The sequence below is a fragment of the Fulmarus glacialis genome, unplaced genomic scaffold (assembly GCF_000690835.1).
Source record: "Fulmarus glacialis isolate BGI_N327 unplaced genomic scaffold, ASM69083v1 scaffold3834, whole genome shotgun sequence".
Classification (NCBI taxonomy): Eukaryota; Metazoa; Chordata; class Aves; order Procellariiformes; family Procellariidae; genus Fulmarus; species Fulmarus glacialis.
Window position 1 is genome coordinate 36,844 of NW_009207314.1, and position 20,847 is coordinate 57,690.

The 20,847-nt window shown below is 35.1% G+C and overlaps 1 protein-coding gene across 1 annotated transcript in view; it reads right to left on the bottom strand.

Moving 5' to 3' along the window:
* Positions 1–20,847, bottom strand: part of LOC104070574 (protein unc-13 homolog C-like) — a gene marked incomplete at its 3' end in the record, with an annotated part of 59,894 nt that overhangs the window by 34,779 nt on the left and 4,268 nt on the right. The window contains exons 2-3 of the mRNA XM_009576036.1: positions 5,204–5,226; positions 4,608–4,672 (exon numbers count right to left, since the gene is read on the bottom strand). Of these exons, the coding sequence (XP_009574331.1) occupies positions 4,608–4,672; positions 5,204–5,226 (88 nt within the window). The remainder of the gene's footprint in view (positions 1–4,607; positions 4,673–5,203; positions 5,227–20,847) is intronic.

Consider the following 20,847-nt stretch of genomic DNA (forward strand, 5'->3'; position numbering starts at 1 on the left):
TTCGATCCTTCTAATAACATTTAAGAGGACCATAAGTATGCAAGGCTTGTTGGCTACCAGCTGGAAGTAAAGATTAATATACTGATCCGGATTGTGAGATCAAATTTTGTTCAAAAACAGAATAGCAGCTACATTACCAGAACTAACGAACTGGGCAATGCTGTATCGACAGCGAAGTATTAGTCTTTGTGTATAGTCTTTGGAACATTAAACACTAAAGCCATAGACAAACTATTCATGTTATGTAGGTTATACATTAAATTCTCTACTCCCCTCCCCACCTCCAATAATAACAACCCAACAACATCCTGACATAGAAGATGATGAAGTTGAAGGCACACAAGTTATCGTTCAAGGCAATAAAAAAACCCCTGTAATGTCGACTATTTTTTGTGTGCTTCTGAAGATATTCTGCATAACAATCATCTATTTGAATTTGTTGGAGAATTCAAGAAAAATAAATTTGTTTTACCATTGAGAACATGCCACTGAAGGAAAGGTGCATGCAGCACCATCTGTGTACCATTAGTAAATTTCAGAATGGATTAGGCCATGTGGTAAAATTATCAGTCTCTGACATCACTGCCATCAGGCAAGCAGTGAATTAATACAGAGCAAGTCCCTGGAAAAAGTAAAACAGTAGTATCCTAGATTGATATACATGATTAAAACCCCATCTGACCTCCATGTACTTTTCAAAAATACTGAAAGAATGAATTCTAAAGTCTCTCATCTTCAATAAAATGAAGAAAAAAAATAAAATGAAGAAGATATTATTTGATACTGACTGAGCTGGGTACACAAGATGGGAGGGAACATAATCAGGACAGCCGGCTCAGCTGGCTAATGGGGTATTCCATACCATGTGACGTCATGCTCATGAAGAAGATATTATTTGATACTGGCATGGAAAGAACAGGAAAGATGGAGCTTTTGCCTTTTAACAGAGAAGCAGCATGAGAAGCCCCAGGAAAACTGTATTTGGTCTTTGCCTTTTCTTTCTCATCCTGGCTTTTCTCTCATTTCCTGCAGCCAAGTGGAGACCATCGCAGAGAATGGAGAGTTGCAGTCTGTGCCATGGACTTGGGATGTGCTGGTACATGTGAGGTGGGTTCACAGCATTGTGCTATGAGAGAGAGGGAAGGGTAAGGCAGAAGAGAGGCAATTGAGATATTTCTATATAGATAAAGCAAGGTATCAAGGGTTGTGAGGGAAAGAACCTCCCCTCACTTCAAACGGCAACACCTTTTGGGGAGAGTAAGAGCGAAAAGGAGTCATAGCTAAGGCTGTTAGTTATGCTGGCAGTGAAGAGGCTGAGGGATTCTAGAATTTAGGATTAGTTTTTGCATGCAGGAGTAGAGTGGAAAGTGTAATTAAACCAGAGCCACAACAGTCTTTGAGATGTCAAGGTTCTTCAGCCGAATGAGAAGTTAAATTAAAATTGCATCATTGTTTTCAGGGAGGCCTAGTGATATAGAAGCTTGCACAAAGATATTGCAGACAGCAAAGGGAGTAGAGGCCCAGTCTAAAATTTGTCAGCAAAAGAAGTAAGGTTTAATCTAAAAACATGAGCTAGTATTGACCTACTGTCAGTCATTTGAAGTAGTCCTATGCAGTGGTTACAGGATGTCTGTACAAGGGTTTGACACGCCTTATTCTCAGAGGATTCAATATTTGAATCTATTCACCTGTGAATGGAAGAGAGGGCATAAAAAGAGCAACTTCCGCCTGTATAGTCCTTGTCAGTGGCAAAAGGTCTCCTTACTTCTATGAGATTGTTTTTTGTGTGCAACCCACAAAAAATAAGAATTCTACGCACTCTTGTACACTACTTTTCTAAGTCCTACACCTATTAGGAAACTGTAATTAAGTAATTGGCTATGGAAAGTAGTGCATACAGCAAAACTGTATGGTCACATGCAGCTTCCTGCATGCATAGATATCAATACTTGATTGTCAGTACCTACACTCACAGAGTCTGCTTACAAAATGCTATCCCTAAACTACACATTAACTAGATGTTAAACAGTTTCTCTTCTGGTTTTGCAGATTGCAAGCAACATGACAGAATGAGCTCTCTCTTATTAAGCTTACTCGTATGGCGGGGGGCAAACAATAAAAGGTAACGGAGCAACAAGAAGTAGGTTACTTAAAGAAGGGGGAATAAGGAAAAAAAGAAAAATCATAGGAAATTGAAAATTTTGCTTAAGATTTTGGTTATGTTAAGAAACAATTCTCTAGCTTAAGCAATGAAAACCCAGCCACATGCAGTGATCAAAATTGGTTCATTAAAAAGCACAGATGATAAATCCAAGACAGTTTTTGACTATCTTTATTTTCAGTCTCGGATTTCTGATTTTTCTAGAGGGAAAAACCCCCATTTCTTCTTATTCTAAGAATACACCATTAAATGTAATATACAATTCTGCACTGAACAGCACCTATAAAATTATCTAAGAAGGTCAATTTCTACACTGTATTTCAAGAATTTGAACTAATTTTGATATTAAATATTGTTGTTTCACTAGTTCTGAAAACTATGCAGTGACCTATACACCAAACTTCTAAAAATAGTTGTTGAAAAGTAAGAACAGCTTTTTTAAATTTTTTTTTTTTTTAAAACACAAACCCCACAGTTTTGTGCCAGGCTTACACACTAATGCTTCTGGGTATGATCGTTCTAATTTTCAGTAGACCACAGCTTACTGTGTAGTTTTTAAGATGTCAGATTTCTGCTTCTCAGTGGTGAGGTACATTACTACTTGTGGTGCCTCAAATCATAAATTACTCAAATCTAAGACCATCAAAGCCTATGAGTAAAAATGAATTGACATTGCATAGCACTAAAGAGAAAAGAAGGGTATACCTTCTTTGTGGATACAACAAAGAGAATTTGAGGCAAATATCAGAAGCTGCCTCTGTCATGCCTTCTGGTTCCAATATGCATTATTTTTTTCAACAAAGAAGCCACCAAATATAAATTGTCATACATCAAATCAAAAGGCTATTGTCATGATTTGCTGGCACAGTTGCAATGTTCTGATGAAAGCCTTCCATGGTTCCATTAGAAGAATAATAAGAACACCAGCATAGAGAGTTTTAGTAAATGTTTCTGTGGCTAATACATTGCTGAAAAAATATTCAAATCAGTAATCTAATCAAGAGAAACAAAGTTGCTTCAGATGTGCTAGTTTCATGTTGACAAACAATATAATTCGAACAGAAATACTAATGTTTTGCATTTGGAAGTCAGGAAAGAAAATTCACAGCGCTTATATTGTTCTATTTTTAAAATGTAGAGAGATACAGTACTTAGAAAATCCCATTCAAAGAAGCAGTAGTTGTTTTGGCATAGTAAGAACCAGTGCTGATCAACATACACGGCAAAAGTTTTTCTAATTTTAGTAATGAGATATTTTCGACCTTATGAGAAAACTGCAACTGATCAAAGTGAAAGCAATGTGTCATTTGCGAGCCAAGAGAAGTATACTATAATTTTATTCTAATGCCAAAGAACAAGTTAATAAAAAACCCACATCAATTATCTCTTACAATATTTAAAATGTTTCATGTTGCATTCAGCAACTAATCCTGCACAATGTCACATATGGCTTCACATTTTTACAGCAACTCTGAAGTTTCTATGAGCTGTAAAAGGAAGAAAATCAACACTTCGAGGTATGACAAACTATACAGAAACTACCGAAGCCACTATAAAGTGAGAGAGTGCTCTTAAATTTGTTTAAGGTTTAGCAATAAGTACAAACGTCACCCTAACTATACCTTCTACAGCAGCATGTGAATTATATTAAGCAAATTAATATCGTTAGTACCTTTTAGGGGAAAAAAACCCCCAAAACATCACAATCTAAATGGAAAAACTTCATGGTGTCAAGATTCTGTTGTATAGTCTTTAACATGTACAAATGAGGAGATGGAAGATAAATTAATTTGATCTCATCATCTGGGCTTTGTAACAAAGCATAACTATAGCAAACACTGTTTATATATTACACCACCAAGAGGATAATATCCCATTTAAAGTTAAATAGTTAACCAATAACTGATAAATTTTACCAATGGCTTTTACTTTTTTTCCTTTCCAAACTGAATAATGGGATTCAAAATAGGAAGGAGATATTTTCCTCAAAGGAAGGAATCCCTAGAACCAGATGTAAGATAACTCTGTCTGGAGACAGCCAAACAAAATGTACAGGTTTCTGCCACATTCACTCTCAGCAACTGGAAGATCTTTTTCCTTTGACCCTTTAGATTTCAAACATTAGACTGATATTATTATATTACTACACATTTACTAAAATGAAGACATAAAATCAAACTACAACTTCAAAAGGCATTTATTTTGTATGCAAAAAGGTAAAAAATTTTGTCATCCAGTTCCTGTGCAACTGAACTGTTGTATTAGTTTCTTAAAAATTAAGGACTTAAAAAAATTAAAAGGAGAAGACATACACAATGAAACTGACTATCTTCTTTATAAAATAATTCAATTTCTTATAAGAACAAAACTTAGAAAAAATACTACAACATTATAAGACTAATTTGCAGATATAAATAACAAAATTCACAGTCATATTGGTACTTACCCACTAAACGCCTGGACTGCATAAAGCTTGGAAGTATCCAAGGAACTTCCACTTACTATCTGAACCTTTAATAAAGACCAAAAAAAATACAATTACTTAGTTGCTCTTAGTAAGTCTTGGACAGAATTTAACTGCATCAAACATACAATACGTAATATGAAAATGTTTAGCAGGGTCAGCTCCAGGCCAAAGCTAGAGTAACTATTGCTTTGGAATACATTTTGGTAGCATTCAGCATTTAGCAAAACACACTGGAAGAACCCGTGGGAAGATAAGATATTACTTCCCAAATATTGTTGTGCTTTAAGTCCTATAGTGTATGCAGTGTAGATGATAATTAGAGGTAAAAATTCCAGATATCATGTTTGACAGTAGCAGACCCCTGTGTTGGCAATTATGATAAGCACAACAGTGAGGGTTATCCTGTTTATAAATGCAACACATTTGCAATACACTCAAAGGAGAACAAAAGAGTGGAAAGCTGGGAAAAACATGCAAATTTCACAACTAAAATGAAGGAACCAAACAGGTCAAACAAGTCACAAACAGACATCAACAAAATACATGATCCCTATAGTAAATATGTGATTTTAAACCTTTTCATCCACAGAACCGCTATCTGAAAGAGAATTGGGAAGAAGGGGAATATAGGTTAGACAAAACAGACTCTGAGAAAATATCTTATGCTACAAAACACTGTCACTGTTTTAATCTGCTAATGCAGAGCAGAATCCAAGTAACACCTGTGCTTAGCTGTATCATTGCAGCAAGACCACTGTCATACATTTTAAACATGCAAAAAGATGTTTTCAGTAGATAAGAACCCCTGTCAGTTATGCAGGACTGTGTGGATACCATATAATTTATATACTGTATCCCATCTCCACATGATTTTTAGGTTTTTGTTTTGTTTTTTTAATATATTTTTAATATTAATGGATATATATTTAATATAGTTGCAGTGTTCAAAAAAATAATGCTCTATTTTCAAGGAAAATCAGTGTTTCTACTAAGGATATTAAAAAAAAAACCAAAACAACCAAACTCCTGAACTGTTACTATTCTATTCTGTCACAGCTATTCAAATAATGACAGAAATTACCCCCCAAATGCCAATTCAAGAACTACAGTTGTGAAAGTAAAAGATATGAAATATATATACCATTATAAATTGCTTAATGCAAAAATGTGATGTATTCACAATTACCATCAGACAGAAAAATATCTGCTGACAGGAAAAGCTACCCTTATTTCATTGTCTTGTCAATTTTAAAATACAAGTACATTTAAAATAATTTTTATATACTGTTCCACCAATAAGTGTCCTTTTTTTTTGACACTTTATAGTACAGTGCACACATGAAGCTGCATTGTTTTAATTGTCACCTTACTGATCTTTCCATTTTTCCTCCCCAAATGGAGTACATAGGCCCTTTAAATAGTTCAGTTATTTTTAAGATGGAGATATCCCACATTACGTACATTACAAAATGATCATTTACACCTTAAACACGTGTCACATTTCATTTTTAAACCAGTTTATCTACAAGAAAATATCACATTGAAACATATATATGAAAAATATATCGGCAAATGTAAAGGTGCATACAGTATAGTACTGACAATCTAGGGAACCAAAAGGCTCTCTTGTGCCACTAATTTTAGAGGCTACTTATGTGATCAAAGCAAAGCACATGCACAAGAACAGGCAGAATACAAACTGTTCATAACATGTTTTACCAGTCAGATTATATCTGACTTTGTATTATTCAAAAAGGTTAAAGAGGATTGAGCTACCTGGTATTAGCAATGTCACAACACCAAATTTGAATCCACAGAAAATCCAACTATGCAACAGTCTCTCCCCCCTTGTGAGAGCAAAAAATTTGCTGTTTTCTTATGCTTGACTACAGATCTTAGCTTTTCTTTCACAGCTATTTTGAACAATCCTTTTAGAAAGAGTACGCCTAAAAGAATGAACTATATTTTATTGTCCCAAGAAAAACTTGTTTTGAGTTATACAGAATATTAAGTTAAAACTATCACTAATAGTAAATTCCACGATTTAGTAAAAATAGAGTAAGCACACCTCTGTGCACCAAGCATATCTGCTTGTCATGAATTGATTCTTTTCATAGTTCTTCTCCTGAATATAAATGGACATGATATCAATTTTTATTTTTATGTTTTAGAAAAATCCATTACGGTATTTTTTCTGCTAGGACATGAACTATTCTCATATCTTCTCACTTCAAAACTTCCCCCCCACCCCCTTCAGAAATACTAGAATTTTTATTTTGCTTCAGAAATTAATTCTTGACTAAATTAAGCTATAGTGTTTTAGTTGTCAAATTACCCTCAATTTGACTGAGTAGATTTATAGAAATGAGTTTAGTCTTTACCATTTATTTATTTATTTATTTGTGAAGTGTCTGACAACATCAGATACAGTTGGCTACTCTTTCTCCATAAGGATATAAAGAAGATTTGGATGACCATATGATCCTACTTTCCCATTCCAAAATTATTACAGCCTTTTCATAAGCAGGGTAAGAGCACAGCCAGGAGTAACTAGATGACTGTAAGCTGCGCTGGCCAGGGAAACAAAATGGGATATGCTTTTACGAGGGCTAACGGAAATAAGAGGAATAGTTAAAACCAGAGTGCTGGAACAGCATCTGGAGAGGTGAACGAGAGGAAAGGCAAGAGAGGATATACCAACATGACTCTAAGTAGGAAAAACTGAGACTGAATTAATTCTCAAACTCGTAAAAAGGCAGAGTCCAAAAGGTGAAGAGAAATTTGGGGATTGAGGGAAACTTTAGGCAAGACATGACTTGTAAGGTAAGAACCCTCACCATAATCTGTTCATGCAATCTACACCTTCTTTCTAGAATATCTAATCATAACTATATTTGTAATACTGCCATTTAAAGACGCATAATAAATCTCCGTATTATTTATGTGAAATGCAATTTTTAAATAGTTTGCAGGTACTTTGCTACCAGCTGCCTAAAGAATCATATGAATTACATGTTTAATTCAGTTGTTTAGAAAGTTATATTAAAAAATACAAAATTGTTGAGACTTGTCTTCCACATTGAATGGAATTTTGTATTTCAGAGCATGAGAGATGGACATATGAAATTTTCTTTACCTCTCTTGGGTTTCAGCCAGCTTCATCTAATTTCACTTACACTTCCTTTACTGGAACCTAATTTTGCCTAAATTTAGGAAGGAGAGCGACAATCAAAAATCAGGAAGGGAAAAAAGGTATTACATGATTGGTTTAACTTGTTTTCCTTTGCAGTTCCTACTTAAAAAAAAAAAACTGCACCAGTCTAAGTGCCTGTTTTCTCAATAGAAATTGCACAAAGCAGACAACTGACGCAAATTTCCCAAAACGAGATTTTGAGAGCATTTGTTTTTTGTAAGAAATGACTGCATCTTCAGAGACAAAATTAGTTTGAAAACTTCATTGTTTATTGCTTCTTCTGAACTCACCATAAGTGAAATAATCTGAACTGTGGAAGCGTTCTCTGTGTGTATGACAGCATCGAATCAGGAAGTGTACAGTCACCAAGCAATTCACTTTGGTAGTCATGGACTACCAGAATAGACAGCAACATTCCTTGATGTAGACAAGAAATGAACTGTGATTATGTAAGAAACCACTGAATGTATTTTCAAATCAGGGATACAAGGCTAGACATCTCAGATTATACTACTGAATGACAATGACTTACTTAAAAGAGCTTATCTTCATGTAACTCATTTCTGTCATCCACATATTCTACGGCAAACAACTAACCTAAAAAAGTTATGAATGTACGAAGAACAGCATAAATGCTGGTTCATTTAGTTAACCCTATGAGATACTTCCTATTTTATTTCAATTAGTTTGTTTCTCCTTAGATTTTTATTTTATGTGAAAATTCACTGCATTACGAAATACCAGTGTAGCCTTCATTTTAAGCCTCTATACCATATGCCATTTTAGATAAGCGGAGGGTGTTTTACTAGGATTATAGGAAAAATCCATGGAGTGATATTGCTCCATAATTGTTGCTACTTCAGCTCTGTGTGTTCCATATATGTACCTGTGTAGTGGAATGATGAAGAGTAGGATGGTCACCTAGCTACTTAATAGTGAAAATTATATTTACAAATGTCAAATGCTGAAGGCAAAAGGAAAATTGCCCGCCCCCCCCCCCCTTTTTTTTTTCAGGTAGTCTGACAGTTTCAAACTCAATTATATTTAATTAGGTAACTGGTAAAAAGAGGAAAAACTGTTTTAACTTAGTTAAGGATACTGTAGTGGTACAAGGCTTCTATTGTTCATTTAACTTTATGTAATTACAACAATTAATACAAAGAAGAAAAGGTAGCATATCATTAATTACAGCAAGGAAAGCATGATGATCAGCCATCATATCATATTTCTCCAGATAAGCTCATTTTCTCTGCAGAATTCTTAAGAGTCGATGGTAGAACACAAAAACTTTAGGAAGGAGAGGACAACCGTAAGGAATATTTAGCAAACTATATTTTAAAATGTTCCTGCTTAGCTAGAAAGTTCTCTCCAACTCCATGCCATTCTTTACCACTTCTCTCTAATCCTCCTTCTTTACTACCACTCCCTAAGTCTTCTATAAACAGACATAAACCTTTAGGTAAACAAGAAATTTAAAATATTCACTAGTTAAAATTAGTCTTTAAGGCTCCGTTAATAAGAAGTTCCAGATATTAAAAGGCTGTATAACATTCAACATACCCACTAAAGCCTGGCTTCTGTTGAAAATGGTTCACAAGTATCCACTGAGATAAGTTAGTCCCCAGATGGGGGGAGTGGGGGGTTACAATGAGGGAGGCTTCTTTGGCATTCTTTCAGCCCCCTCAAATAAGCCCCCAAGTTATTTTCTGTCCACATACCAATTTAAAGGTTTTGAGAAGGCTAAGTAAAATTTCCAACACGTGTTTATTAATGCTGCATAATTACTAATTCAAACTCAGTCTGAAAACTAATAGAACTTATAAAAGTTGAACTTTACACTGTTAACTGTTTTCAAATTAACACGTGGCCTGTTTTATCCATTTTTAATAGCAATGTTGCCACCTGTAACTGTAACAGGGATTCATCATACAAGGTAACTAGTTTCTATACCCAAACTTCCTAGAAAAAAACTCTCTAAAGGATGTTGAAAAGGCAGATTCTTCCAGCATGAAAGATAAACTAGCAAGGAAGATACAGAAGTGAAGACAGACCTTTGCTTTTGTAGCTTATGATACCATCAGAAATACAATTGGACAATAGTCTCATCAGTCAGCAGAGATATTTATATCAGAGAGGTTCAGAAGATTTCTGCCCCGCCCCGTCCATAAGCATTCCTTCAAGCCTTGTGTCATTATTTCACTTTTGCATTTCTCCGAGCAGCAGAGCATCATCCCAATACATTTCTCTTTCTTTAATGATTGCAAAAATTTAGTTCGCCACCACCGCCATAGCACAAGAACTGTAACAAGGTCGTAAAAATCTAAACTGTTAGGAAACCCTAGGATTAAAATGGTGTTACGTATACTACCTTGATTTTCCACTCTTATAAGTGCGCATAATTGTAGAACACCAAATTGGAAAAAGATTTAAAGTTCATTATTCTCTCAAAATACCATTTTAATCTTTAATTCTGCAAAATGGTTGCAAGAACATCAAACTGACTGATAATTATGTCATTCCTGGAAGCAAACCCTTCAGACATAATACTTGCTGGAATTAGATAACAATACACTGTTCCATGGAAATAACGTGTAAAGTACCCATAGTCAGAAGTAGTTTGTAGTCTGAGCTGGACAATTCTAATTAGTATGTATTGCTAAGAAAGGGAAATAAAGGATGAAAACCAGGGTCAAATAAAAGCAGCACATTAAAGTAGTAGATTTTCTGTCCAAAACAATAACACAATAAATGCTGTACCCAGAAGCTAATATTATCACTACAGAACAGAATATTACAGTATGTAAGCTTAGAGGATGTTGTGCTGCTGAAGCATATTCTAGGAAGATATCCTGTATAACACTTGAAAGATAATATTAAAGCTTACACATCATAAGAGATGAACGATGCTTGTCTGACAAAGAGAAGGTCAAACTTGAATAAAGCTTGGTTGACAGGAGAAACAGAAGAATTGCTGCAGGCACTTTACCAGCACTGATGTAGAAAAAATACAGTGGATACATTGGAAGCCATAACAGGAGGTCAGCTTGGTGAGGATGAAAACTGCATTTGTGTCTTTATTAATAAACTGGTCTGCAAATATGAAACAAGAGGACATGCTTTAAAAACATCTCTGGTGTTTAGAAATTGAGTCCCATTAGACTTCTAATGGTTTTTGCTTTCTATTGTTTTTCAACAGCTACTAGATACTTCTACGAACTTCTGAAAGTTACCTTTAAAAGAACAAATTATTGACTATCAAGAGAACTATTTGATTATGGAACGTGGTATGATACTAGTGCTTCTTAATTTTTGGTGGTCTCAAAAAACTACAGTACTCTTGAAGACCTGGCTTTCTTGACAGTCTCCAGCTTGTCAAAGTGATGGTAGGGAGGAAAATGCAGAGTGCATTTTAAGCACTCTATTCTGACCCCATAACACATCAGAATGACAAAGCATACATTATCCATAAAGGATAGAGAGACATATTTTAGCTCTTTTGATACAAATGATAACAGTAAATGGACTCAAGTAATTAATTATAGCCTATGAAAGCAAACAGATAATTGATTATTGCAAGCCTTTCCATATCACACAGCCAACATTCCCACAAAATATTTGACTTGGACGGCTATAGCATGGTCCTACTTGAAAGCTGAAGTCCCATCATGTTTCTTCCAAAGAAATCCAAGCAAACAGCCACTTGGTTTGACACCAAGACTGTGAGACTAGTCCCTTAGGACTCAAACAAAAGCATGTTCCTTGGTGCTTCTTACACTGAACATGAGGCATGCAGCATAGACAGAAGTGACAGTAGGGCAGGAATGTTAAATGGCTGCCTGGGACATAGGAGAAAGCTGTTGACCATCTTGGGCAACAAAGATTATGCGTGCAATAGCAAATAGTTTACTAAGAGCAGACAAGAAGGTCAAAGCAGTTGGTGCTGTAGACCCAAGCATCCACACCACAAATGTTTCGGGGGCATTTACTTCATGCCAGTTCTATTTTTGGCCCTGTGGACTGAAAGCCCATTAGTTGCTGAGCACATCAGGTGTGATCTTGGAGAGCAACATCTGCCTTGGTTGCATCAGTAAAATATCTAGGTAACACTCGGACATTCCAGTGGTCAAACCAAATATGGTGGATTGGGAAGACTGAGAGATTTGCTTCAAAAGTGTACCCCTGTTGTAAAATAAAATGCTAATGGTGGAAAACCCGCAAGTCATATAAATATCCTACTATTAAAGATCAAGAACAATATATACACCTAGGATCAAGAACAAAGGAGCAGAACATAATGTCTGGGGAACAGTCACATATTTCACAGGCTGTGATGTTCATAGCTGCTGTTGATATGAAATTTCTTCTCCTGTGGAGTTGTATCTACTTCCTAGCTAAGATTTAAGGGACTATCTAAAATAGTCTCAAACACTTTAAAAATTATCTTCAAAAAACCCAAACGAGGAGGCTAAAAAATTTAGATAAGTCAGACTAATTTCAAGACTTACAGTAGTGGAAGAAAAAAATGAGTCAATGTATATAATCACATACAGAATAAAAAGATGACATCAGCCAACATTGCTTACTGAGATAAGACAAAGAAATCAGATTTTGTTCTTTTGATAAGCAAACTGGCTTAACTGATATGTGAGAAGGAAAAGACTTGAAATACTGCAATGCTAATATGTTTTTTGAAAATTGTTTTTCATGACATTCCCTATGTAAGCAAGATAAATACAGTAAAGGTGAAATTGGTAGAAAATAGTGTGCAGTTGTATTATGATGTTTGTGAGTAATTCTTTTGGCAGAAGTATCATGTGGGCTATCAACCAATATCATACAGGTTGATTTCAGCCAATGTTCTCAGCAAGTTGGATGAACAGAATTTCATAGAGATTGTAGAAGACACCAAACTGGAATGGGTTGCAAGTATTTGAAAGGATGGAGTTAGAATTCAAAATGTTCTTCACATATTACTGAATTCACTTCACTGCCTTGACACCACTCCTGTAAAAACTAGTTCTATATTTGAAAGAAAAAATGGAAAATGGCAAAAAAGTTATTAGATAGCAGTACAAGGCATGTGGCATATTTGAAGTTGAAAGCATTGTTGATGTAATTCTAGTGCAAAAAAGGCTACTGTAATTCTGGAAAGTATTAGTATATGTCATATGTGAGACAGACATGACTCAGCTCTACGGGCATCTGTTAACTGCAGCTGAAGTTGTCTTTCTAGTTTTTGGAATCACACTAAAAGTAAACAAATTGAATAGAAAAAGGATGACAAAAGCCAGAACAAACAGAGATTCATAAAACAATCTGTGAGGATAGACCGAAAGGATTTGGTTTGCTTTGTCTTACTGAGAGATAAAACTAAGGAGGGAGGTGGTGACAGTACTTCAAATGCATTACAGAGTATAACAGAGTAATACTTTTTTTTTCTCCATGGCTAATGACGTTAGTTACATATTAGATGTCAAAAAAAGGCAAGAACATACGCTTACTCACAATTACAAAATATACAAGTAGCATTCATGTAAAATAGCAACAAAATAGCAAATACTATAAAGCTCAGCATATTTTGTTCTGTAATATAATTACCTTTTTTTAAACTGAAGCAACTCAAAAAAGTCTCAAGATAATTCTCATGAAAGTAAAGAGGCTGACCTTCTTAACAAAACATAAAAAAATAGTTATTCTCCCCACTGTTAGCTTTTATGCTATAGAATCATAGAATCATTAAGGTTGGAAAAGACCTCTAAGATCATCAAGTCCAACCGTCAACCCAATACCACCATGCCCACTAAACCATGTCCCTAAGCGCCTCATCTACACTATACATCTATAGGTAGAAACCAAATCAAATTACACACTGTTTATTTCACCTCTGGTTGAAAGTAATAAGAAGTTGGAATAATTATGCATAAACACCAAAGAGATGCCAAAGAGATGGTAAAAGCTATAGATTGGTACACTGGAATTCAAAGCATGACTTTTCCTTCTATTGGACTTTTTCTACCTGATAGGACATGCATAAATCCTTCTGAATTCCACAATCCCTATAGTTAATAGGAAAAGGCATGTCTCCTTGTCCTCTGCTTTTATGTTTTATAAAAGAAAATTTCAACCAACATGCCTTTTAATGTTCCCGAACAACATTCCACTACTTTATGTTTGCAGTATCTTCCCTCCCTTAGATGCAAAGAAGCATCAACTCTATCCTGTTTGTGCTAAATGGAACAGGAAGACCTACAGGTTAAGATTAAAAACTGCTTTAGTTCTTACTCATCCATTTTATACGTATTCTTCTTTCCTGGTTTATTTTACATTCGATAATAAGTTCATCATGTCTCTCTCGCCTTATTCCATCTTGGTATATATGCAGCTGATGGACAAGAATCTCTTTGGCGAGGCTGCAGTTACACTGGCGGTATCTAGAGCTATACATAGTTTATGAATCTGTGATAGTATTGACAAATCACTTGCTGCTGTTTGGCCTCTGATCAAGAAACCTCATTTCTCAGAGAGAAGAATCAGAGTAAAAAAGATGTTTTGCCACATCACATCTCTGAGATTCCAGTGTAACATAAACAAATCCAACTAGTTTCAGTAGTCAACTCCAGAGAAGCTATTAGCATACCAGTCAGGAGCTTGCTCTTTACCACTACTTGTTTCGTGAAATTAGGTCACAGTCTTTTCTGTGTTCAACAGGGTTTTCACTTTTTTTCTAGTTAATTTGTATCTTTTTATCCACCATATTCTTTATCATAGTATCACGGACATTTTTAATCAGCTCTATCAGCAACACAATTAGAAGTCATGGGCTACCTGGAAAACCCTCTCTTTACATAGGTTTTAATCTGAAAATTAGTAAAATTTTTAGTGGAGTGAATAAAAGCTTTACATGAGGCAAGTGCAGAAGAAAACTCTCTTACAAAAATGGTATGTATTCAACAATATGAAAGTGCAGGTGTCTGTATGTATGCATCTATGTTTTTTGCTAAAATTATTTATATATCAATCAATCCTGTCTTTATTTTCAGGTTTACAAAAACTTCTGATCATGCAAGCTATCCTAAGAATACTCTCTACTGATCAAGGAGGCAAATCTCATGGTTGACAAGGTTTCACAGTTTCAACGATAATTCTGTATCAGCAAGTTTCAGATATTTTCTCCTATTTAGAGTCCCAGGGAGACACAACTGTGTAGGTGCTCCACTTGATCACCTGGAAAATGTGCATAAAGAAAAAGTCTGGCACCTGTCCCATGAAAGTAGTCAGAATTTCACTTTGGCAGCAAAGCAGAGAATCTCTTTAGTTTCACACTTCACTGTAATATTCTACTTCCCCAATACATCAGAGAAAGATTTGAGCATATTTATGAACTCATGTTTTCCAAGTCATTACATTTTTTAAATGCATGTCTAGATATTTTTTCATCCACTTGCTTTAACAAGATTCTTTTTATCCTGAAGCTGCATTAGAAAATGATGCAGTGTTATTTCTGCTTCTAAAATACCATGATCTAAAGAAAAGGCTTAAATGTTTTAGAAATAAAAATAGAAAATATTTCTTAATCTTGATGATAAAATATTGATTTGCGTTCATTTCCATAGCAGAACCAGTATAAGTAAGTCCTTGGAACTGACATTCACTCTCAAGTTTTCTCTTAGCTTTAACAAATTTTTTTTAAATCTGTTTAAGCACAAAAAGGGCAGGCAAACTGCATGAATGCATGAATATTAATCAATCTACATGTTTTCTAAAGTAAGTGAAAATAGTGTTAAATAATCTCCTACTGTCATAAGGAGTAGAGTAGTAGAGACTTTCTTCTTTTATGAAGGAAACTAGCAGCTTTAATTAATTACTTTTCCTAAAAAAGGAAGTCATTCTCTAAACAGAAGTGGTTTGGGGTGGGGTTTTTTTTCTTTTTTTTTTTTTGTTTGTTTGTTTTTAATGAACATCCCCAACATACAGCACCAAAATAGATTCCTTAACTTGCAATAAATCATGTTTCCTCAGTACCACACATCTATTCAAGTATATAGCAAGGGTAGCCATCTCTTCCCCAGCCTGTATATACATCTGTTCCATTGTCACAGTCTTCTGATGTGAATATGGAAGGGAATTTAGACTGATGAAAAGTCTCTGTAATCTACTTGTTTACATTATTTATATGTGAAGAGAAGAGCAATAGATGAATCAACTTCTGTTGAAAAGTATTATGTCCCCAAATCGAGCTCTTTATACCTCATACATTACGTGATTTTTTTTTTTTTTTAAAAAACATTGCATTTCAACTACATCTGCCACACAGCACACACAATCAGCCCTTATATTAATGAAGTCTTTTGTCACTCCAGGTTAAAAAACCAAACCCAACCAAAACTATTAGGGATACAGTAGAATACAAACAAAACCTTGTACCACTGAATACTGTGGTTTCAATATTTCAAAACAGAAGAGAGAATTTTGGGGCTTGGTATTGCTGTTAACTTTGATTAACTAAAAGTGTGCCTGTCTGGGCTATTCTTTCACAATGATGCAAAGATTAATTGCAGTATACTTATTCATTAGCAACTTTTTTTTTTTCCCATTAGACTATGCCTGAGATTAGAAAGATGAGAAATGCCATCAGTGGAGGAAAAGCATCTCAAAGAGATCATGTAAAAAAAAAAAAGTTTCATTACTTTATACAAGGTGATGCTAAACTCAAAGGAAACTTGAAGTGTAGCCACAACTCTGCTTCAAGCCTTCCAGTGGGGGCTTCTGGTGAGTGTTTATAGTGAAATACACCTGAAGCCGAATAAAGCATGTCAAAACTATATCAACTTAAAGCTGCATTAGTTCAAGACAGCATGTTTAGACTTAATTATGCCTAAGCCTTCAATAGTGCCACGACACCATTATTCACTAAAGGACTAGTATAAACTGAAGTTTGTATTTAATTTTTTAGTAACAAAATACTTGAAGAAATGAGGTGGTAATGACAACAGAGGGGTCTTACAGATTTCAAAGAATTCCCGCGAGACGACAAACTGTTACTTTTGTTATGACAATGGCAGACTGATTAAAAAGGTGAAAAGATGACCGTTATCAACAATCTCTTTTATACTGTGGTACAAACAAGACTAACTAGCATTAGCTGTTACTACTGGTCAATGAAGGAATTAGCAGCTCAGTTTGTCATAATACATGCAAATATACATGTTCTGTTTTTATTAATTGATGTAGTATTTTATACACTAAACTAGAACTCTGCCATCTGACTAGACATCCTTCCCTTACCCAATCTGCACCAGCAGCCTCAGAAGGAACATTATTTTAAGGAAAAAAACCCACAAACCCAAACACAATTCACAGTATTTTAATCAGTCAACATAGTTACCTCAAGCAATTAAGAAATAAGATGGGATGTACATCTACTTTTCATTTCTCTTTCTACAAACAGTGGTCCTTTCTTAAAGCCCACTTCCCAACACAGCTAATGTAGATTGAGTGTAGGAGAACTCTTTAATATTTAAAAGCAATTTCTCTTCTAACATGCTTCTTATTTCCCTGTTACAGTCACCACCAACAAATATGCAGTTGCCGTGACCAAGGTAATGGTTTTATTTATCCTGTTTGCACCTGAATGGCTATAAAATGACTGATTCGTTTACTAAATAATACCAGATAAACTGATTTTCATCTGGGCCACAGCACTGATCTTTTCAAGTCCAAATCCAAGATTTATATTTACATAACAAAACTGGTACAATACTATTAACTATAGTTATTAGTTACTAGTAACTGCACCTACACAAGTGTGTTAAAAACAAACATGATGGAGGTAAGACATAACGGAAACAAATGCATGAATACCACAAGACAAGGTTAGATCAACTTCTAAAGCCTATACTTTTTGGGAAAATACAGCTGACTCAGGCAGTTCCAGCAAATAGTTCTTATAAGAAAGGCTAGAAAATCTGTCAAAATACAAAAATATATACTTGTTTCAAGAATGTAGTTTGAATAGACAGAGTTTGAAATATGCATTAGTAATATACTTATTTTGATTACAGCTTTCTTAATGTGGAACCAAATGACCACACTTCAAGGGGAGTGCAGTAATACATTACTGGTTCCTTTGGTTTCAAATGTTAGCACCACATTTCCTCCTTCAGGCATATACAAAATAAGGCTGTATTGATACTGACTGCCAAGTTCTGTTCTTCAGTCAGACACCACTAAACATAATAGAAATCCTTCCTATAAAACAATAGAAAAGCCATTTTCATCCACATGTTAAAGAGGCAACTCCCATCCCTGGCCCCTGTAATCTGACTTGCCACTGTATGTATAGAGTAAGATGAGTTCACCCATCTTGACACCATAAACAATCTACAGGTTACTCTGTGGCAGAAAATGCAGACCAAAGGCTTTTTAAAATCTGACCAGTCACCAAATGATCAGTAAGATCTTCATCAACTAGATCAAGAAGCTATTGCTCGTAAACTACCATTCATGGAAAGAATCTATATTATCATTAAAAGCAACTCAGAAGAGTGCATGCAACTCTGGAAGCTTAGCCAGAGTGATAGTTTCATCAGGAGAGAGAATGATGCTTATTCTGAGGCACCTGTGAAAGATAACAAGATAGCAATGGAATGAAAGAAGCCACTAGGGAAAAATAAAGCTAGGAAATAACAAGCGAGGACTGGAACAATAAATGAAAGGGTAAGAGTTATTCTTGATTACAGTGTACAAAGAAACAAACCACTGGCTAGCGTTTCTCTGATACTTTTCTAAAAAGCCATCAATCCTTCCATTAATATACACGCATCATCACAATGCCTCTATGTCCTTACAGAACTTTAAATCCCAGGATTACTCATGTACCGCTCACATCTCCTCTCATCCATATACCATATTACTTTCACTCCAGTATGTCTCCAAAAACACATCTTAATAAATAATACATAAGCAATCAGCCCGTAGTGTATTTTTTCTCTACAGCTAGAGACAGAGAATAGGACTATCCGATGGGGCTCTTGTGACTAATGAATTATTCATGTACCAAAGTTTCAATGACCTTCTCTCATGTGTTACTAGAATGAAAATAATAGCATTCTAAACCTTTCTTTTGTACTAAATTGGAGAAATAACAGTACTGTATTATCTGGCTATATCTCTGGTTGGCCAGATTGCTGTCTACCTGCTCCTGCCTACATGGAGAGATGAAATAATTCATTAAACAATAGGTTATGCTTTGGTTATATAATGAAGATTAATTCAAGGAACTTGATCTGCAACTAGTACTTTTCCATCTGCAAGTAAGAAATCAGAAATTGACTGTAAATCAGTTATAGGGGTAAGAGAGTAAAAAAAAAAAAAACAAACAACCACAAACAACATTCATAAAAGTAATGTAAACATGTAAACCCTATATCAGCTATTAGTCACTTTTCTTTAAACTTATTACTGCTCCTGCAAATATTAAAAGGAAGATACAAAACCCCAAAGTACTATTTGGTTAAATGATAAATTAAGTATTCTCTGGACACGTATGAATCCACATGTAAAGAAGAGGGGTTGTGAAAACTGAGAGGCTACAAACTGTACATTTTGCGTGTTTTGTAAAACTCCTTTAAGAACTGATTTACAAAATGTTGTTTCCTATACTAAATCAAAATTGCTGTGCAATTCAAGTAATAAACAGAAGTTAAACGTGTTTTGTCTTAGAGGACAAACTGAAATTAACAAGACACCCTTCTTCAAAAGCTGCATACAAAGTATTTGAAAAAATCACAGGACAGTTGAGGCTGGAAGGGACCTCTGGAGGTCATCTTGTCTAACAACCCTGATCAAGCAGCGTCACCTACAGCAGACTGCCCAGGACCATGTCCAGATGGCTTTTGAATATCTCCAAGGATGGAGATTCCATCTGCGGATTCCATTATCTGTGAATAGACTGTCTATAATACCAGTCATCAGAAAGTAAAATCAAGAAAGATTTGACTGCAATAATACTGCATGTCACTCAGCAGAAGTTGTTTATCAGGTAATGTATTCTTCTAATAGAATACTCCAGCTAAGAAATATATTTTGAAAGTTTTAAATTCTGAAGAATTGTTAGGTGTTCTGCAGACATTAAAAGGTAAAATATCATATTCATCCATTAGATACAAAACATGAAAGGCTGTTTGGTTAGTAAGTATTGCCAGGTGTGCTACAGGACCTGAAGATACATTTGTAACAAACCAGTTAGTGACAGCTGAGGCAGAATCCCTGAGTGAAACACGTCCTCCCTGTTGGTGTGGAAAACAAAGTGTGAAGAGAAAACAGGACTGTTACTCAAGAGTACATGCATGCTGTTTTTAGGATAGTCTGAGAAGTAGTCATCTTGTAGCAGTTCATCTATAAATTCCCTTTAACCTCTTGCTGTACTCCCTTCTGCTTTATTTCAGTGGAAACGAAAATGGAGGTCCTAGTATGACATCTTATAACCATGCAGACACTTTATGCCCCATAGACTGCACCCAATAACACATTTTCGTAAACTGGCCTTGGGGTAAGTTGGCTTCTCTGTAAATATAGTATAAGAAATGCTTCAGTAATTCAGAATTAAAAAATGTCAACAGACTAAGAGACTGAAAGAGGTCTTTCACCTGATGGGTTAAAGGAAGAACAAATACATTGAATTCATAGAACTGATCGCATGAGATGTAGCATCAAAGTTAGTTCTCATTTTCTAACAGCCTACGTTATCTAATAACCTGTACAAATGTACAGACTTTAAATAGTGGAACCAGTTTGGTTTCACTATTTTGGATCTTCCCTGTGTGCTTTCTTTAATTAGGTCCTGAGACCTTTATATTCCTATTGTACAACAATGACTAGGTACAACAATGATTTGTCCCCCCCCCCATGTCTTAGAAATCATTACAAAGTCACGAAAATACTAGCTATTGCTAGCTGTTTGAAGAAACCATCTAGTGTCTAACACAGTACTGTAGAAAAATATCTGCAAAATGAAAATCTACAATC